This window comes from Parasteatoda tepidariorum, chromosome 8 (assembly GCF_043381705.1).
Source record: "Parasteatoda tepidariorum isolate YZ-2023 chromosome 8, CAS_Ptep_4.0, whole genome shotgun sequence".
Classification (NCBI taxonomy): domain Eukaryota; kingdom Metazoa; phylum Arthropoda; class Arachnida; order Araneae; family Theridiidae; genus Parasteatoda; species Parasteatoda tepidariorum.
In genome coordinates this window covers 91,096,886-91,115,088 of record NC_092211.1, presented here as the reverse complement: position 1 = coordinate 91,115,088, position 18,203 = coordinate 91,096,886, and the positions used below count along the sequence as shown (strand labels likewise).

Sequence of the window (18,203 nt, the reverse complement as noted above, 5' to 3'; positions counted from 1 at the left end):
ATAATAATATATAACTAACGTAGCCTAGCAATAACTGACTTAACTAATCAAAAACGGACTAAACCTGTTCATAACTGACAAGAAAATACCCGTGATGTAAGCAATTAAAATTTTAGGAGCAGTCATAACAATATTGCATATAAAAATGAAACATAAAAGATTTTTTAATAATCTTGGTAGAAAATGTGGCGTAACTACCACTATAAATATTGAATATCAAAGGCAAAAAAAATGAGCGAAATGCTAAATGAAAAAAAAAATGAGCAACATGCTATAATAAAAAAAACCATGAGGAAAAAAAATATAATGTGAAAAAAAAATTGATATAAATAAATAAACAGCATGAATCAACTAGTGGAATCTATTCATCGAATTCTATCACAGATAAAATTCTGGAATGGGAGTATTGTGGCGTTAACTACCACCATATAAATATTAAATACCAAAATCACTAGTGTATATAAGACACTTGATTCTGTCTTGAGGTACCTTTTGATAGATGAAGGTTGACATAGTCTATAATTAATTCCCATTAAAACTAAAAATTCCAAAATAACTGTAGGCACTGAACTTTCGTTCTCCACCCTAGAAGATGCAGAAAGTGTTGCTCATTTATCGTTACCAGGTGGGCACCTGTAAATCAAAGTCAAGGAGACCTGCAACATTACACTGCCACAGATATCCGTTCATAGGGTGGGTCACATTCACACATCACGCGCAACATATAGAAAAACTTCCATGCCCTGAGCTGGATTCCAACCCGCCGCCAATGGCTTCGCAATCAGGCTCGCTCACCATTCGGCCATCTGCCCGGCAAATATATATATATATATAAGTACANTATATATATGGGAGTTAGTGCAGCATTAGATGAAATAACGACGATAATTTAACAGACGTATCAATTTAATAGAAATAAAAGGATAGAAGGATATAAGTATAAGAGTTAACGTTGACATGACTGGTGAGAGCTGCCTTTGCGCAGTATCGACCAAATGCATGTGAATCAGAATTAGATTTTTCTATGGTATAAAGTTAAGAGTTAATAATAAATTCGGGAGTTTTCCATAGGGACTTCCCCTTCGGGACTCGCTGGAGCCTCTCAATGACAAAGAAGATGATGCAACTTCTTTTAATATTACAAGATGAAAAGTGATGTTATCTGCCGAGATATTACACCATAATACTGTAACAACAGCTCAATACTGATACTGATTCAAATGCAAAAAATTGGTACATAACACAGCAATATGGTTAAATTTTGAAAAGATAAACAGTTTATCTAAAAATTGAATAAAGTAAATTTAGTATTTGAGTGAATTTAAAAAAGAGTTCTGTTAAGAGTTAACATTAGGAACATTAGATGAACTGACAAGTTAAATTCAAATCAAATTTACGTAGAACTAGAAAAAACTGTAAAGCAACACCGCAATAGGATCAAATTATAAGGAATAAAAACAACTAGTCTGTCACAAATTAAAGAAAAGTACATTTAACTTGAATGGATAAAATTTCAAATAGAATTATTTGAACATAGTCTAAAATAAAGTTATTTGCAAAAGTAGGCTGCAGGTGGTCATCCTCTTCATGCATTTAAAAATTAGGTGTGTTGCATTAATGAAGAAAAAATTATAAAAATTAGCATTATTGAGGAAATTTGTGTTGAGTTTATCTCAATATAGACATACAAAAATTCTTTAAGTCTCTGGGAATATTATTGTTCTGTAAAAATCATGGTGCATTAGTGATTTTGCGAAGAGTTTCAATTTTTTATTAGTTTGTCCAAGAGGGATTTATTCATCTATATACCCAGGCCTATCATAATCGACTTGATCATTGATAGGAAAAGTAGTCTCTTAAATCTAGGTTAGGATTGGTTTAAATCTAGGTTAGGATTGTAAAACGGTGCCTGAAGTTTATTTGTTGCTGTGTGAGGCCCTTTCTTGTTTTAGGTCCATGTCATCCGTTTAAAGTTTTGAATCCGACCTAAACAGGCGGCTTTTTCTACTCTTCGTATAATATTATTAAATAGAACTAATTGATTGGGATAGTTAATCTTTCGTTTTTTTTATTGTGATAAGCAATTTAGATTTCTGAGCATTTACTTCAAACCTCCAATCTAAATACCATAATTCAACATAGCATAGTTTTTCTTGTAATTTTTGGATAGCTATGTTTAAAGGTCTTCTGATTTTACTATTATGCTTATGTCGTCTGCATAAAAAGCTGTTATAGAGCTGTTATAATCAACACGTTCCACTGGGAAGTCATAGATATATGGCCCCAGGATGCTATCCTGGTATACGCCAGCTAGGATTTCTCGGATAGTTAAAAGATGGTTTTTCAGATTGATGAAAAATTTTCTTTCTTCTAGGTAGGACGTTATAATTTTAATCAGCTCTGGTAGAAATTCTAATTTAATTAACCCTACTCCATTGCGCCTCACACAATCGAAAGCTTTTGAAAATATATGTCATTAGCAGGGCTGAACTTTCCTTATTTCTGAGACCTCTTCCAATATAACCAGTAATTGCTTTGTAGTGTCTAGATTTTGTTTGAATCCATACTGTTCGATGAATAGAATAGATTATGAAAGTACGAGGGGATTCTAATGAAGATTACTTTTTCATGAAGCTTGCCGCTGGAACTTAGTAAACTGATTAGACGATGGTTTGTAGGTATTGTTAGTTCTTTTTAAGACAGGCATTTAATAAGTTAACTATGATGTTTTGGTAGTTATCTCGTAATGATTTGAGCTTTTTTTTTTTTTGTCATAACCTGCGACTTTCTTAGGCTTGAACTTTTTGATGTTTGATTTAACTTCATTGTAATTTGTTTCTTCAACATCTTCGTTTTGGTTAACTTTGGTAACCTTTCGTTGGTAACTTCGTTTGATAACTTCTTCATTTACATATTTTTCGTTAATTCTGTCATAATTATTATTGAGAGTAATTTTGTTTAGCCATTGTGTCAGCGAAGACTTCAACCCTTTCTTTACGCGTTGTATGTCAAGGGTCTGTTAGTATGAGGATCAGCAGGGACCGATCAAGACAAATTCAGGCCCAAGGCCCACAAAATTTTCTGGGCCCCTAACAAAATATTTCAAAATTAAACTTCCGAAGAACATAGTCCTAACAATTTCTTCTATATTTCTTCTTCTCTTCTAGATTCTTTTCATAGTCCTAACAATAAAAAGAATCTATTGAACTGCATGATTCAAGAGAGACATTCTAAAAAATTTTGAATCCAGACAATTGAAGATTATTTTTCTAAGATAAAGTTTACGCATCTAAATATTAAAGCAAAATATAAAACAACAAAACAGTGTTGTAGGAAAATAAAAATAGTTTGTTGATCACAAACAATTGAAATCAGTGATTTTTGCTAAAAGTCAGTGATTAGCTGAATTATTTTAAAGATTGTAGCCTTCCATCTACAGCTTTACATATTTGTTAAGAATAAGTTTTTAGTTCTTGTTAACACTAATCATTTATGAGAGACTTTGCGACTCATTGCATTTGCATTGCAAGACGTTGAAGTAAAAATTGCACCAATTAAAATTCGGCTGTACTTTCGAATTTGATTAGCGCAATGTTTACACGAGTTTGGTTGGTTGGTTGGTGTCGTATCCTCTATTGAATCACATCTCATGGTGTGCTTAAATAGTCTTTGCTATCTCTATGACATTAAATGAATATAAATCTTCTGTAGGGTAGTTTAAGAGGTGAAGGCCTGCAGTGACTGCAGGGCGGTTAAAAACATTGCCACAGTTTTGATATTTTCTAGTCCCATCTGCAGAGATTTTCATGTTTTTATGATGTTTTTTTCTTAGTCTGATGAGAGTGGTGGCGGTCTTCCTGCCGATGTCAAGATTAGTTATTTGATTGACCTTGATTTTTTAAGGGGGTGAATAGTCTTGACTTAGCAAAAGCATTTCCATCTGCCAGCGTAGTTGGGATTGTATTTTGATTGAGATCTCTGATATTTTTAGCCAAGGAATCAGCTATTTCATTGAACTCAAGGTTCACATGGGCGGGAATCCACTGCAAGAAGCATTTTTTTTTCTGGAGACGTTGAAGTTGTCCAAGTTGTTCTATGATATTCAAGATTAGGCTTGAGGTACCTCTGAGGGTCTGTAAGGCAGACCTGCAGTCGCTGAAGATGGTCATACCACTAAGCTGCTCCGAAGGTTTAAGATTGATGTACGTTTCGATTGCCGTGGAAATGGCTATCAATTCTCCCGTAAAATTAGATACGATTTTTCCAGCACCAGTTGCGATCTCTCATTTTTGATCATCAGGTAGGAGCAGTACCACTCCCACACCTCTGTTGGTGAAAGTGGAGTCAGAAGATCCATCAGTAGAAGCCCTGATATGGTTTAGGCCAGATAGGGAATCGATAGTTTTCATCCCAAGTTTCTTGAGTGTATTCGTGGGATTTTTCTTCGAGCAGGGTTCGATGAATTCTAGACAGATTGTCGACGAGTTTGGTTTATCACAATATAAAGAAAATTTGAAATAAAAATGCTTTTTTTTTAGATAAATTGTTTCTTTCAGTATTTTTTTTTTAAAAGTAATATTGTGACTTTTTACTAATTTTTGAGGCCCCCCAGAAAGTGTGGGCCCTAGGCCCGTGCCTATTGGGCCAGGCGATAATCAGGCCCTGAGGATCAGTTTTTACTGTTTTAGACATCCTCCTTTTGTAGTTATTTTCTAGATATGGGAACTTAATTTTGTCAATCCACTGTTTTGTTTTTTCCCATCTGGTTCTCTTGTTTATTTCTTTGTTGAGTATCTGCATACCTTCTTTGTGTTGAGGATCCCTTGTTTTATGGAGTCTCTTTCTACTCTAGTTCCTATCCTTGACTAGTTTTTGATAGTTGGTGGAAGATTCAAGAAGTTGCTTTTTTAAACACGTTTGTGCGGGTGGTTTAAATTGAAGTTTCTGAACACTTTCTTCAATGTCGTTCATTGTTTGCAGATCATTTAATTTCATACTATTTTTGATTAGAATGTTTTGACAAAGACACCAGTTTACTTTTCGATATTAGTTTTCAGTGTTCGCAGTACCTATGCGTACAATAAGAGGATGGTGATCGGATCATTTGTTGAGTGTTGGTGAGTGTCATCTGGTCTGAGTGACCGGGTAATAAGTAGGCTCCATAGGGCTGATCATGATGAGGGAAAACTTTTTAATTGGTTTCGTCAAATGAAGACCGTTTTTGTTACTGTGTTTTGAAATGAAGTATCCAATGATAATAGATTCGTTTGATGATCTGTGAGTGAGTGTCAATTCCAGTGATTTGTTTGTTATTTAGATATTTAGCTAATAGATATTTGTTCGTAGTACTTAGACTTGGACAGTTCTGTAGTAATCAGAGTATTCTTAGCTATGATGGCCTCATTCCCTCCTCTTTGCGATCGATGACACCTGCAGGTGTCATAGCCTGCGAACTTGTTGCCATGTAGACGAGTTTCTGTTATAACGATAATATCTGAATTGTTGAAAGCGATAAAGTTTCTATATTTTTGTGGTAATGCTATTTGCATTCCAGTTCACAATTTTTAATGAGTAATTTCTTGTATTATATTTACTTATCGTTTTTTTTTTTTTTTAAATTTGTTTCTGTAACGTTGGAAACAAAAGTATCTTTGATAAGTCTAATAACTTTTTAATTGTCCCTAGTACGGTTTTCTGCATATTAAGCCGTATCACTGGTCAAAAATGCCGCATTTTGTTACCTCTTGGCAGTTTGCAAGTGTAGCTGGTAGCTTTGTGTCTGTTGTGCCTTTGTAAGTATAGTGATTTTGGCCACATTTTAGACATCATAGTGGCGATTTACCTAGACATAATTGAGTCTTTTGCATTAAAAGCATTGAATTAGCTCACGCCTTCCTTCGTATGATTCTACTTTAATGTAAAAGTTCATCAGGGGCGTAGCATCTCTTGATGTTGCTTTAGTTATGTAGCTATGTACAAAGGTAGTTCTTTCCTGTTTCAACATCTGTTTAACATTATATTACAGTGCTGGATTCCTATTAGGCCAGACTAGGCCTTGGCCTGGGGCCCCCAATGATTAGGGGCCTCCTTAAAAGGGATTTTTTTTTAAAAATCAATTTCAAGTATATATTAATAAAATACGATAATTTTTTTTACATAATATTAATCATATTTATGTATTACTTATTTTAGTTATTATTTGTAAGTATTATTATAGTTTATGTATTATAAGATTTATCAATGTTTTTTTTAGTTCAAATTTGTTATTTTGATTTGCGCGCGAAAAAATTGAAGGCGCGTTATGTTTCAAAAATTATTAGACATGCTAAGTTTGATGTTTATCGAATCAGACGTTCTCCGTGAAATTAATTTTGATAACATTATAGAGGAGTTAATTAATCGCAAGAGCAGAAAAAAAAATATTTTTGAATACCAATTTTATAGTAGCGTTGATTTTGTAAAGTGTTAATAAATTTTAAATTTTTTCAAAATGTTACGATTATTTTTTAAGTTCTAATTTAACAAAATAAAGTAAAATTTATTATTATTTATTTTAATTTTAAATATGCTTTCTTGAATGAAAAGGTATCTAAATACTTTTATATTTGAATAAATAAAAAATATACGAGAAAAAAAATGTAATCTAAGGGTCCCAAAAATTTAAATGGCCTAGGGCCCCTCGCACGCTTAATCCGGCACTGTTATATTATATTCATTAAAGTAAGGCATTTATAGACTGTGCGTGATTAGTATAACTTGCTGTTATATTTCTTAGAACTACTTTCAGTAGTTTCTCAGTTTGTAATTTAGAGTGTGATATTAGATTTGTTATCAAAGAGGTTCCAATGTGCTTCTTCTCTATCAAATTTAATTTAAATCTCATTACCCAATATTTTTCCTTGAAAACTAGTTATTTCACTGGAATCAAAGAGAATTTTTAACTCTTTGCGGTTAACTTTGCAATTATCTATTATTATAGACTGGATTCTCGGCTTCTTTAGTTTTTGTTCAATAAAAATTACTTCATTTTCATCAGCAATAACGTCATTTTTTCCTATGTCTACAGCATAATTATGTGGTTTATTGTGAGGTTTTCTAGATTATAAAAAAATAAAGAAAAATCCGCTTGCCCCCTCAAAAATTTCATTCACGCTACGCCTATGCTGTACATTATATACAGTAATAATGAACATCATAATAATTACTTTCATTTAAAAAAAAAGACTGTTTCATATTAAAGTGACATACTTTCTTGATGCAACCAGTTATTTGCCTCCTTTAGTTAACCTTCAGGTAAAATAGATTTTTCATTAAAAAGATATTGTTTTTTTTTTTCTTTTCCTTCTCGCCTTTTAATCTCGTGAAAAGAGATAAAAAGGGAGTTTCATTTGCATAACAAAACGCGCCTCATTTGCCGACTTTCCGAAAACATCTTTAATAGAAATATTTATATTAGAAAAGTAATCTTCTTGATGTTCTTCTCAGGTTAAGGTTGTTCTTTTTGTTCTCCTGATTTTATTTTGTTCCTTTTATAAATATATATGCTAGCTAAAGACTCGTTCATCGTATGGGGGTGAATCGAAAGAAAATCAGTACTGAACAGCACTATAAAATCATACATAAAACTGAAAGCAATTGAAGTGACATTTCTTGAGGTATTTAATGAATCACATAAAGTGGTATGGATTGAATGTATACCGACACGATAGAAGAGCTTAGTAGAAGAACCAGGTTGGTGACATTTTCAGGGGTTTAATGAATGAAAATAACACAAAGTGGGTGCATCCTTATGGGTATGCAACAGAACTGTTTTTGCTTTCACTTTAATCTTAACGTTAGCAATTAATTTTTAGTAGGCAGTAGTAAATGGAATAAGATTTCGTTTTCCAATAAATCGGTATTAAAATAGTTCAAATACCTTCTTTCCCCGATCTATCTGAAAATGCCTTTTCAATTAAGAAAGAATTTTTGATGATAAAACTTGTTTACAGCAAGATAGTTTTATCCAAATATCATTTATTTTCAGATTTATTGTATTGTATTTAAGTATTTACAGAAAATATTTTCAATTATAATATTTCGACATAAGTTTGAACTAATTTTAAAATAAATCATATTTTATTCTATTCTTTCATTTTTTAATCGATATAATAATATTGCTGGGAAGGAAATTCCTATGATTTAAATTAGAAAAAAATGTGTTTAATAATGGCACACAGGGTCTGTGTTGCTAGGAAATGTCCCTTTACCTAAAAAACAACATCGATGAAAAGATTTAACTTGTCAATGTTCTTCTGCCTAAAAATAAGTTAATCAGTTAAACAAATAAATAAATTATTACAGTGATAAATGAACCCGCAAAAGAAATGGTACTCTTATAGGAAGGGTATTAATTGCTTGCTGATTTATAATCTTGCTAACGGGATACTTTTTTTTTCTTTTTTTTTTGCATAAGAACTTCATAATTTTCCGACACTATATTCAGTAAAAGCTCGATATGACAAATTTAGAGAAATCAGCTATAATGGCAAGTTCACAAGTCACTGTCAAAGTGTTCATATTAAAGATACAAAAATTGTATATGCTATAACGAGCTGTAAATGATTATAGTCTAACTTTTCTCAGAGAAATAAATTTTTTTTACTGTTTAAATGAAAAATATTACACTTAAAAAGGGAAAATGGAAGATATTTTTATTCATTTCTGAACAACCCCGCTTAGCTTATAAAAGATATTAAACTTAAATCAAAATAGTTGCTCAAAAGTAAAACGAGGCAAATGTGTCTATTTTATCGTTGAATCTTTTTTCTTGCTGTTTTTAACATTTTATATGCGTTTATAACGACAATTGTTAATTGTTTTTATAACTATATTTTTCTTTCCAGGCTTCTGTTTTCTCTATTGCTCTGAAGACAATAATATCCGTCTCAACAGGTTTTCTCTTGGCTCTCGTCTTGACCTATCATGCCCTCGAAGTTCAGGTTCTCATTTTATTTCTTTTTAGCCATATTTTACACCATTTTTGTTTAGAGACCTTAATTACCTTTAATCTTCGCAAATAAATTGATGCTGTACAATCTGCAGTATCCTTCAAAAATTTCGAGATAATCAGAATCTAAGCAATTAAGCATACAGTTTCCCAATAAAATTTTTCTATAACAATTCTGATTTCAGTATTTTTTTTTTGTTGATAAATATTGTTTTTGTGTCATTTACGTTGAGGCAATTGCTCTCAGTGTCATCAAAATCAGTTTTCGTTAGTTTAGAAAAAATAATAATAATTGTAAATTTTAAAAAATTTAAAAGCAGAAAATAACACATGACTTACCCGAAAAACGATTGCTTTACATTTTTGAAGAAAAAAAAGCACAGGGATTGCAAAAAAATGTTAAGTGCTCTTTTTCCCCAACTATACTCTTTGTAAATAGAAGAGGCGTCTCGATTTTACATGATTTTCTCACTCTCCACACTTTTCCTCTCACCGTTACCAGGAGAAGTTTGAATACACGGGCGTAAAAAAAAAAAAAAAAAAAAAAAAAAAAAAAAAAAAAAAAAAAAAAANAAAAAAAAAAAAAAAAAAAAGAAAGAAAAAAAAACAAGATTTGCCGAAACCGTAGTCCATGGTATTATTTTAAGCTTACAGAAACGATCTTATTTTTATTATAACAAGTAGGTAGTAGGCAGATAATTATTTCAGTTCTACGTTAACTGATTTCTACCTTTTAGTAATAACATTATTTGGTTCAATATTACGATTAAAAACTAAACTAAACTCAGTGGCGCAACAGCTCATAGAGGGCCAAGGCTTACTGCACCCATCTCAGTTTTCTTGACCTTGGGCTCTGGGGTGCAGGAGCAGATATTCCGGTTAGGTTGGCAGCCGAACGCGGAGCCCCCAGTGTTTAGTTCCCAAGCATGCTTGGTACTCATTTATCGATCCACTGAAGTGATGAAAGGCTGAGTCAACCTTGCCCGGCCCGAGGATCGAACCTAGGACCTGTAGCACGGAAGCATGAAATATTACGATTAGTGTTCGCAATTTTGTTAACTATCATTATTCTTAATTTCTTCAGATAATTTCTGAATTTTATTTTTTTATTTGTCAGCAGCGTCATTTTTTTTTTTTTTAAGCTTTAGCATTCTTATTTTAAATGCCACGGCGGAAGAAACTTTGTGGACAAATTCTGTTTCATTTACAAAAGTAATTTGAAGAAAAGTGAGTGTTTGCTGAATTTGTAGTTTCAAAATGAAAGTAAATACCGATAGGGTTAACACAATTTAAATATTTTGAAAAGAAATTTCAGCGTTTGAAAATTTATCGTTTACTTCAACTCATTGAAATTCATTCTATGTAAAACAGAAGAATTCGCAATGAATTCTTTTAGATGATTATCAAAAAGTACAACAACAAAAATATTTGGATTATTTGTGAGTGGAGGTCACTATATTTAAGTCGAAACATCAGTTGATAGAGGGAAAAACGTTTACCCGGGAAATCATTTAAAATAATCAAAAATTTAGATTTCTGCCCCCCCCCCCAAATTATAGGGGGTAGCCGCAATCTGAGAAATAGGGTCCAAATAGTTTGGTCAGGACAGCGATCCGAAGTTTTGACCCCTTAATGTTAAATTTCCTTTTTGCGTATTTCCGCTATATCTCGAGATTTTTTTTAAGCGAATTGAAAGTTTTTTGCACACAGTTATAAAATTTGTTTATCCAAGTATAATTTCATGCAAAAATAAATTGTAGCAAATATTTATTATTTTTATTATTTTATTTAATTACAGTCGAAAAAAATTAGAATTGTGAGGTATAAAATTTTTTACATTACAATTTATTAAAGTTTTCCGACCAGCCTGCGTAGGGGTCAGGGAACTGGCCTTGCATCTGAAAGGTTCTGGGTTCGAATCCGGATGTTCTTTCATTCTTTGTACTCTCTGTCCTTACAGTGGGAGCAGCGTTGGCCCACCTAATAGGGTGCCCCTGAAAGAGTGGCCAACAAATCTGCCCTTCAGATGCCCATATGACGAAAGGTCGTATTCCAGGTGGGCATTGGAAAAAAAATTTTTAAACATTTAATTTTATGCGACAAAATTAAAAATTTGAACGAAATTGATTGAATATTTCCTGAGAAATCGAATTTTAAAAAAATCATACACTTAAAACTCGGTTTCTTGGGAACTATTCAAAAGATTTCTTTCAAATACCTGTATTTTGTCATGTGAAGTTAGATACTTTAAAATTATGTAAAAAATTTTCTACCTTACAATTCAAAATGTTTTCGACTATTACTGAATAAAATAATAAAACAATAATAAATCTTTNTTTTTCACAGTGAGAAAAATAAAACTATTACATGCAATTAATTCTACTTCAAACTTATAAATACAAACACTCACCTTATAATTTTTTCAAAGAAACAAGGTGTTGGAGAGATGATGACTTCCTATTGCTTGGCAGTAAGCTATTGTTACCAATCAATCTAAACTTTCAAATTCTTATTTTTAATCAATATATATGAAATGTTCCTTCACTGGGTAGCGTTCTTTCACTGACTTGTTTACCCTATAATTATTCAAAGAAAATTTCATGCAAAATATATTTTTTATCTCTTATTTAATTAATAATGGGCACGATTGTTTAAAGTACGTATGAAGCTTTAAATGACAGAATCTAAAGTGTAAACGGCAGAGTGGCTTTATATGTAAAAAATTTTAAAGTGTCGTATTTTTACATTTTTATTTCTTAGATTCTGTCATTCAAAACTACGTAGTCTAAAATGGTGTCGTAATTTGTGTATTTTACATTTCAAATTTCTTTCTTTCATTATTAAATTAAAAATTGTTAAAAAATTTTTAAAAAAAATAATAATATTTGTTGATGATTAATTAATTTTTTGCTGATAGTCGAGTTTCATAATTGTTTCTAAAACATTTTAGATTTTCTTAATTATGTTTAGAGATATGACGAAATACATAAAATGAGAAAATAGCATTTGGGAATCAAACCTTTCTCCTAACTTATTTATTGTATCTTCCATATATTACATCTCCCATATTCTAAATCAAGAAATCTGTCACACAAAAGGTATTCATAGAAAGTATGTTTTTGCTTCCAATTTCTTCAAAATGCTCAAAAAGTTCAAATTAATGAGTATATTAAGATTTAATCTTAGTATGAATCAAACTAATAAAAAGTTATTTAAGTTATTTTCGATCGATCTACGAATCAGGATGTATCTTTCTAAACAGTGATCAGAGCTCGGAACTCAAATCAAATCGATCATAATTATTAATGATATTAATGAGTCAATTATATTAATGGAACTCATTAATATAATTGACTAAAAAATATTAATTTAATATTTTTTTGTCAGCAAAAGTGTGAAGAATAATGTAAAAATAATATAAAATTTAATTAACACAATACTCTAATTATTATTATTGTATTATCCATACTAAGTGGCTATGCATATGTTTATTAGAATCGTTGTTGTGCACTTTATCATCAGAAATAATTATACTTTCATTATTGTTATTGATTTTTCATGTTTTCTCCACGTTGACCCTATAAATGATTAACACACGACAGTAGTTTAAAGCTTATATGCAAAATTGAATATATTTTTGCAACTTCATTGTGATTTATGAAAAGGAGATCTCCTCCATAATAAAAACAGGAAAAATTATTATTAATAATAATAATGAAAGAATAATTGTTTCTGAAGTAACACCTGATGGAAGTGTATAGATGAGTCACATAGGCAGACGAGGAAAACTTTGTATGTATAATACACAATAATAATAGAATAGATAAACAATCCCAAGAAACTGAAGCGGTTAGATATTACTCGATTCAAAACTTCTTTCACGACAGAAATATACAAATTAGAAATAACAGTCAAAAAGTTTCAAGCACTCAGAAATAGACCCCCCATTTTCAAGACTTGTCAGACGTGAATGAAGACTTGTTTAAAGTGTATATTGTACTCCTATATAGTGGAAATTCCAGAACGTTCCTTCCCATTCACGTCTCACTCTCTCTCTCTCTCTTTTTTTTTTTTTTTTTGTGCTCTTGAAACATGTTGACTGTTATTTCAAATTTGTATATCTTGAAGCGAATGAAGTTTTTATAAAGTTATATAGCATTGTGTTGATGAATTATTTTATATTATTCTTAGTGATTTTGGTCCCGCAGTGGACCGATCGTTAAGACACGGTTCCCAGCAGATCACCGAAGTCAAGCATCACTGGCTACAGTCAGTGTGCGGGTGGGTGACCACTTGGATCAGTCTGCGTAGGGACCGAGGATGTGCGATATTGGTCCTCGTTAAACTGTGCTACCGTAAAGTGCTCGACTTCGCGCGCAGGTCGTCGGGCTACCGAAGCGGGTGTGCCATCCCTTCCGCAGAGGATCAAAATTGTGATGGCATGTCTTCGGATCATCCCCCGGGATGTTTCCCAGACCGTCGCCAATAGCCCATTGTGCAGCTCTAGTGCGACGTAAAGTAACAACAACAACAACAACTTAGTGATTTTGTTGACTAAAAAAGATCGATTTAATTTTGTGAGATTTGGTTCCGACTTCTGTGTGCCGTCGTTTTGCAATGCGTCTGGCTAATTATATAATTGTCCAGTATCTTATAATCTTACTCATACTTTTTACCTGAAGTATTAACCTGATTCATTTCAAGCAGTTTGTAATTATCCAAGGGAAGTGAAGGCTTATTGTAAATAGTCTTATTAAAAGTTAATTTCAATTTGCCTAGGCAAGTTTAATTTTGCATATCCTTCCTAATTAGGAAAAAGGTAAATTTAAAGGCATATAGGTTGATTTTAGTTGCCTGAAAAATATTAATCAGATTAAAAACATTTCTGATTTGCATTGCAGGATGTCGACGACAAATAGTCGGATATTTCAATTAGCTTGCTATGCGCGGATGTCTTTTAAGTTGAGGTGGTCCCTTTCTATACCTGAAATTCCATCCATGATGAATCACTTAGTAGTTGCGGCAACCCATTGGAATACCTATCATTTCTGGTTAAAATAATTTAAACAACTAGTTGCCATTAACAATTTCAAAATTGCAGCAATTCATTGGATGATACACGCCAAAAAACAGACCCACCCCGAATAACTTTTGATCTAATGATCGGAAATTCACTCCATCAAATGAGTTGGAGGGACTGACTTCAAATATGCTAATTATTTAGTGCATACATTTTTTTAAGTTACGAAATTAGACACAAAAAAGCAATTTCTCTAAACAAACATAAATTTTTTTGACGGATTTAGATTTCGACCCCCCCCCCCCAAATATAGGGGGTAGCCGCAATCTGCGAAATAGGGTCCAAATAGTTTGGTCAGGACAGCGATCTGAAGTTTTGACCCCTTAATGTTAAATTTACTTTTTGCGTATTTCCGCTATATCTCGAGAATTTTTTAAGCGAATTGAAAAATTTTTGCAAGCAATTATAAAATTTGTTTATCCAAGTATAATTTCATGCAAAAATAAATTGTTGCAAATATTTATTATTTTTATTATTTTATTTAATTACAGTCGAAAAAAATTTGAATTGTGAGGTATAAAATTTTTTACATTACAATTTATTAAAGTTTGCCGACCAGCCTGTGCAGGGGTCAGGGAACTGGCCTTGCATCAGAAAGGTTCTGGGTTCGAATCCAGGGAAAGGCATGGATGTTCTTTCATTCTTTGTACTCTCTGTCCTTACTGTGGGAGCAGCGTTGGCCCACCTAATAGGGTGCCCCTGAAAGAGTGGCCAACAAAATTGCCCTTCAGATGCCTGTATGACGAAAGGTCGTATTCCAGGTGGGCATTGGGAAAAAAAATTTTTTTAAAGATTTAATTTTATGTGACAAAATTAAAAATTTGAACGAAATTGACTGAATATTTCCTGAGAAATCAAATTTTGAAAAAGTCATACACTTAAAATTCGATTTCTTAGGAACTATTCAAAAGATTTCTTTCAAATGTACCTGTATTTTGTCATGTGAAGTTAGATACTTTAAAATTATGTAAAAATTTTTCTACCTTACAATTCAAAATGTTTTCGACTATTACTGAATAAAATAATAAAACAATAATAAATCTTTACTAAAACTTATTTTTGGCAAATAATTATCTTTGGAAAATTTAATTTAATAATTGTGTCGAAAAATGTTTCAATTTACTTAAAAAGTTCTCGAGATATGGTTAAATAACACAAAGAGTAAAAATAACATTAGAGGGTCCAAACTTTGGAACGCTCTCCTGGCTAAACTATCTGTACCCAATTTCCCAGACTGAGGCTACCTTTTATATTTTGGGATTCAGAGAGAAGGTACAATTTTCCGTCTGGTTTCGTGTCGTCTGCACTAATTAATTAGCATATTTGAGATCGAACCATTAAGATGGAGTCCTAGAACGTCCGATCATTAGACAGAAAGTTATCCATTTTATTTGAACTAAAACTGGTTGTGTGTTCTTGCAGTTGTTCATGATAGACAATGGAGCTGATGACTGGAGGATTGCGATGACGTGGCGTCGAATCTCCAACATTCTGCTGGAGGTGGCCATCTGTTCGATTCATCCTCCACCAGGAGAATTCTACTTCCTCTGGGTGACCAAACTTCCCAACCACGGCAATAGGATTGCTTCGAGGCAGGTGCCCGTGGACGTGATGCTCTCCCTCCCCATGTTCTTGCGCCTCTATCTCATCTGCAGGGTGATGCTGCTCCACAGTAAGTTGTTCACGGACGCGTCCTCGAGGTCCATCGGAGCACTCAACAGAATCGATTTCAATACGAGGTTCGTGCTCAAGACCCTCATGACAATTTGCCCTGGAACGGTTCTGCTCGTTTTCATGGTCTCTCTCTGGATTATCGCAAGCTGGACCCTCAGGCTCTGTGAGAGGTAATTTCTTCGCTGCTGTAGTCCTAAAGAATGCTTTTCGAGATGTATCTGATATTTAGGTATTTCAAAGGAATGAATAGTAACAAAAACATCCATTTTTTTTCCAATTTGTAAAAAAAAAGTAAAATTTCTAAAACAAACTGAAAGCAACGTATTAATCTTATGAATTTATCATTTACCATTTTAAACTTTGAATTTTGCAACCCGCAATTTTTTAAAGTAAGCGAATTCAGCTACCTCATGAGAGTCATTTTTATGAGTTAGAAACTCAATGCCGGATGAGTTACTTTTTTGAACTGACACAATATTTGAAGAATGACACACAGATTCATCACAGACCATCATAATTCATGATTTTATTTTCTTGTTGTCAAATCGTATTTTAATTTTTTTTTAACTAAGTGAATTTTCACAAATATAGAGCAAAACTAGTTATATTCATTGGAAAAAAATTTCATTTACTATAATTTTCATAGGAATTTATTTTCTAAATATTTGACAAAAATTACGAATGGAAAAAAATTGGTTCGTATCCATCTTAAATGTAAACGTGCATTTGAACTGTGGTGAGTACGCAATCCTTTCGTAAAGGATGATTTTGAAACTCACGTTGTTGCTCCCAGGATCCATAAAAATGTAATAAAGTAAATTTCAATGAATATGAACCAGGGCTGAAGATGTAGATGGATTGTTTATCGAAAACGCACACACTGTTCGAATAAATGAAGAAAAAATGAGATTTATAGAGGAAAGCTTTTATTTTTTTCTCATAATACAACATTCATTTATTTTGCTCAAATCTTTTCATTCCAAATATATATTTCAGTTCATAAAGGAATCACGTGAGTCAGAGTAGAAGAATGTTCTAAGAGGATACGGTCTACCTGTAATTTTAGAGTCTTTTTATTGTTAATTAAAATGCAAAAGATGCAAACGAAGTGTAAATGGTTTTCGTTAATTGGATGCTTGGTGAAAATAAACGTCTAAACTTTAAAGCTTATTTACTTGAATTCTATCGCTTCGATCATTCCTCCAATCATCTACTAAAATGTAAACCACAATTTATTTTATTTTGAAATTTAAGATTTTCTAATTTGTTCAAATGATCCACATTAATGTAACTATGTGAACCACGAAAGCCGTTGGATAGTTCGGGGATCCGTCTGTCAATGAGGTGATCCAGGTTCGAACCACTGAGATGGCTGGTCCATACGAGTTCTGCCACAGTGCTGACGTAAAATATCCTCTGTGGTAGTAGACGGATAATGGGTTGAAATCCCCTTGGCATCGGGCTAATCGTAGGTCGTTTTGATCTCCATGTAACGCAAATGCGGGTAAGTTCCATCTAGAAAACCTTCATGAAGGTTAATTTGTCTCAATACTTACTTTAAGAGTTCCCTTGTTTTCTGGGTTGTGTTAAAAATTACGAGGCAATGGAGTTGTACACTCATAGTAAATCCAAGAAATGGGTCTGCTTTTTAAATGAAATATTTACGCTATATAGTGAAATATTGACCCTCTATAGACTATTTCCCATTATCTACTAAAGTTGTTTTTCGATTGGATTATAGAGTTAAATATCATTTTGCTTACATTTTATCAAAAGAATCATTATTTTATCTGCATCTTATATCCTTCAACTCTTACGTTGAGTTGTAAAAAAAGATAGAGAAAGAGCAACAATTTTATGAGTTGAAAGATTCGAGAAAAACCGTTGATTACCGGTTTTTTTAGAACTGCTTCATCGTTAATCCTTTATTCAATTGTTTAAAATGCATACATTGGCTCTTCCTGAATATGAGAAAAATGGGTGGAAAAAATACAGTCTTAAAATAAAACTGATCTAAATTTATTAGCTTTATATATTTTTTTTATTAGCAAATTTAGTAGCTAAGAAAAAAATTTGTTAGTTTGTAGTAATATTTTTTATAATTAAATATAAAATCCAACAAAAAGTAGTTTTAAATTTTTTTTTCATTCATGTTCAAAAATGTACAATGGAATGATTTTATAAATTAAAGAAATTTTAATGGCGAATTACTATTTTCTAAATAAATACAAATTTGAAAAATTGTTAAGCTGTCAGCCCGTGCTTGCCGTCGTTAATTCTTCATAGCCATACATTATTAAAATTCTAAATAAAATATTTTGACTTAAATTAATATAAATTATTGAAAAGAGTATGAAAACTGTACGAAAATTCTGGGTAAAAAGGTTGAGGGAGGGGAATATTCATGAATGGAGAGGGTCCCAGGCATCCAGTCAAAAGAAGCATGAAAACAGTAACATT

The 18,203-nt window shown here is 32.2% G+C and overlaps 1 protein-coding gene across 2 annotated transcripts in view; it reads left to right on the top strand.

Annotated features, from left to right (window-relative positions):
• Positions 1-18,203, top strand: part of LOC107446561 (small conductance calcium-activated potassium channel protein) — a 54,481-nt gene that overhangs the window by 5,699 nt on the left and 30,579 nt on the right. For both annotated transcript variants that reach the window (XM_043049274.2, XM_016061243.3), the window contains exons 2-3: positions 8,886-8,981; positions 15,492-15,913. In XM_043049274.2, coding sequence (XP_042905208.1) covers positions 8,886-8,981; positions 15,492-15,913 — 518 coding nt within the window. The remainder of the gene's footprint in view (positions 1-8,885; positions 8,982-15,491; positions 15,914-18,203) is intronic.